This window comes from Rhinoderma darwinii, chromosome 4 (genome assembly GCF_050947455.1).
Source record: "Rhinoderma darwinii isolate aRhiDar2 chromosome 4, aRhiDar2.hap1, whole genome shotgun sequence".
Classification (NCBI taxonomy): domain Eukaryota; kingdom Metazoa; phylum Chordata; class Amphibia; order Anura; family Rhinodermatidae; genus Rhinoderma; species Rhinoderma darwinii.
This window is the reverse complement of record NC_134690.1, coordinates 51,607,984-51,611,012: the sequence shown is the minus strand read 5'-3', so window position 1 is coordinate 51,611,012 and position 3,029 is coordinate 51,607,984. Positions and strand designations below refer to the sequence as shown.

General features: G+C 43.6%; 1 protein-coding gene across 1 annotated transcript; it reads left to right on the top strand.

The window, feature by feature from the left end:
• The first annotated feature begins 386 nt into the window (after positions 1–386).
• On the top strand, positions 387–2,667 carry KCNF1 (potassium voltage-gated channel modifier subfamily F member 1). The gene has a single exon (XM_075863882.1). The coding sequence runs from the start codon at positions 1,010–1,012 to the stop codon at positions 2,456–2,458; it is 1,449 nt and encodes a 482-aa protein (XP_075719997.1). The 5' UTR covers positions 387–1,009; the 3' UTR covers positions 2,459–2,667.
• The last annotated feature ends 362 nt before the right edge of the window (positions 2,668–3,029 follow it).

Here is a 3,029-nt window from a genome sequence, read left to right as displayed (position 1 = left end):
GCCCTTCTCCTTACCATACCTACTGCCCTTCTCCTTACCATACCTCCTTCACTTCTCCTTACCATGCATCCTGCCCTTCTTTTCACCATACCTCCTGACATTCTCTTTACAATGCCTCCTGCCCTTCTCCTTACCATGCCTCCTGCCCTTCTCCTTACCATACTTCCTGCTCTGCTCCTCACCATACCTCCTGCCCTTCTCCTTACCATACCTCCCGACCTTCTCCTTACCATGCCTCCTGCCCTTCTCCTTAGCATACCTCCTGCCCTTCTGATTACCATACCTCCTGCTCTTCTCCTCACCATTCCTCCTGCCCTTCTAAGTCTATTCACACACTCACCAGCTCTTTATACCTTTTTAGTGCATTTCTCGTCACATTATACGCAATATCTCACATTCATTTATATGCACAGTGACAAGTCAAGTCTGTGCAGCTGCTGCACTCTCTCCCCAGCTCACTAGGAGGGGGAAGCCTGTTTAAAGGGCTGTGACGTCACGCTGGGATTCCTGTCCTCTTCTCCTGCAAGCCTTGGAAAAGCCAGTGCAACTTTGCTCTGCACAGTGTTAGCTTCTGCCAGATGGAGCCTTCACATCAGCCCGGGGACACTCCTCAATTTTCCAGTACATGCTGCTGATGGCTGTGCATTTGTAAATGAGGGTCTTTGTAATGCAGGGACCACCTTGTTGATCATCAGTGATTCTACTCTTGCATCTATCAGCACAGGGACTGGGAAGGCTGCAAATCTATGGATTCACGAGAGAGCAGAGCAGCCTCAAGGGAGGAATGGGCACCTGCTGAATGAGGACTCCTCTTGTATATCCTGTGCTTTCCTCATAGAACTTGTCAGCATAGCCTGCACTGTGGAGACCTGGAGATATTCTGCAATGTGATCATCATTGATGTATACTCATATCCTTCCCTAGTGCATTTGGCTGTGTCTTGGATTTGGAGAATACTATAATAATTTGTAAACTTTTTGGACCATAAGTGACCGATTCTCAACTCAACATGATTGGGAGCTCCAGCTTTGAAGAACTGAATGGGAGTGGATCAGACTGCAGTGAAGAGGTAGAGATTATAGTCAATGTTGGGGGTATTAGGCAAATCCTTTATGGTGATATCCTAAACAGGTATCCAGAAACAAGGCTGGCAGAGCTCATGAACTGTATAACCGGAGGGTATGATGCCATCTTCTCTCTCTGTGATGATTATGACCCTGGGAAGAGGGAATTTTACTTTGATAGGGACCCTGATGCTTTTAAGTGTATCATGGAGGTTTATTATTATGGGGAGGTGCATATGAAGAAGGGAATTTGTCCTATTTGTTTCCAAAATGAAATGGAGTTCTGGAAAATAGACTTGTGTTTTCTGGATGACTGCTGCAAATGCCACCTTAGTGAGAAGAAGGAGGAATTGGAGGAGATAGCCAGGAGGGTACAGACCATTCTTGATGACCTGGGGGTTGACACATCAGAAAGTAGATGGAAAAGGTTTCAGAAGTATATCTGGAAGTTCATGGAGAAGCCAGAGTCCTCCTTCCCAGCCAGGGTAACTGCAGTTCTATCATTTCTCTTCATCCTGATCTCCTCCATTGTCATGTGTCTGGGGACCATCCCAGATCTTCAGGTGGAGGACTCTGAGGGGAACCATGTAGAGCACCCTACTCTAGACAACATAGAGACTGCATGTATTATCTGGTTCACAATGGAGTATGTCCTAAGGCTCATTTCCTCCCCAAACAAGTTACACTTTGCCCTTTCCTTCATGAATATCATTGATGTGTTGGCCATCCTGCCTTTTTTTGTCAGCCTAATCCTGACACACCTAGGGGCAAGAATAATGGAGCTGACTAATGTCCAGCAAGCAGTCCAGGCATTGAGGATCATGAGGATTGCTAGGATTTTCAAGCTTGCCCGACATTCTTCTGGGCTGCAGACTTTAACCTATGCTCTGAAAAGCAGTTTCAAGGAGTTAGGGCTCCTCTTGATGTACCTTGCTGTAGGCATCTTTGTCTTCTCAGCCCTTGGTTACACAATGGAGCAAAGCCATCCAGAAACGTTGTTTAAGAGCATCCCTCAGTCCTTTTGGTGGGCTATCATCACCATGACCACTGTTGGGTATGGGGATATCTATCCTAAAACTACTCTGGGGAAACTAAATGCGGCTACAAGTTTCCTTTGTGGGGTGATAGCCATTGCTCTCCCCATTCACCCTATTATCAACAACTTTGTTAAGTATTACAATAAGCAGAGGGTTTTGGAAACTGCTACCAAACATGAACTAGAATTGATGGAACTTCATTCTTCTGGAGAAGATCCCCGAGGCTTCAGACATGACACTCACAGGTCTGAGGATGGGAAGATGTGGAGTCACCTCAAAGCCTCCCATAGTGACACTTTCATCCCAGCATTGTCTAAGGAGAAACATCACAGGACAAGACTGCAGAGCTGCAAATAAGAATCAAGAACTATGATACATATCAGGACATGGGTGCTCAATAAACAGGAGTAATCATCTGTATAGGTCAGGGTGCAAAGGAAAAACCTCGACCTATCAGGAAAAAAAACAAAAAAATCAAGTGAACTGTTTAACACCTCCATGTGTGGCAGTCCTGTGGTATGTACATTATATACATATGACTTTAAATAAAGAGTAACATAATCCAACCTTGTGTATGAGTCCTAAAGATTTCATACAATAACCCAGGTATGTCATACACAGATGTAGCAGAGATTACATTTATCTTTCTGGGGTGCGTTGTTAATGCATTATAATATCTCAATGAGGTAAGAAGTTTAACAACAGTCCTATGTAAGACCACTGATAACATATGATATCACAGTTGTAACAATGGACAGATTCAGCTCTGCTATCTATCTATCTATCTATCTATCTATCTATCTATCTATCTATCTATCTATCTATCTATCTATCTATCTATCTATCTATCTATCTATCTATCTATCATCTATCTATCTATCTATCTATCTATCTATCTATCTATCTATCTATCTATCTATCTATCTAT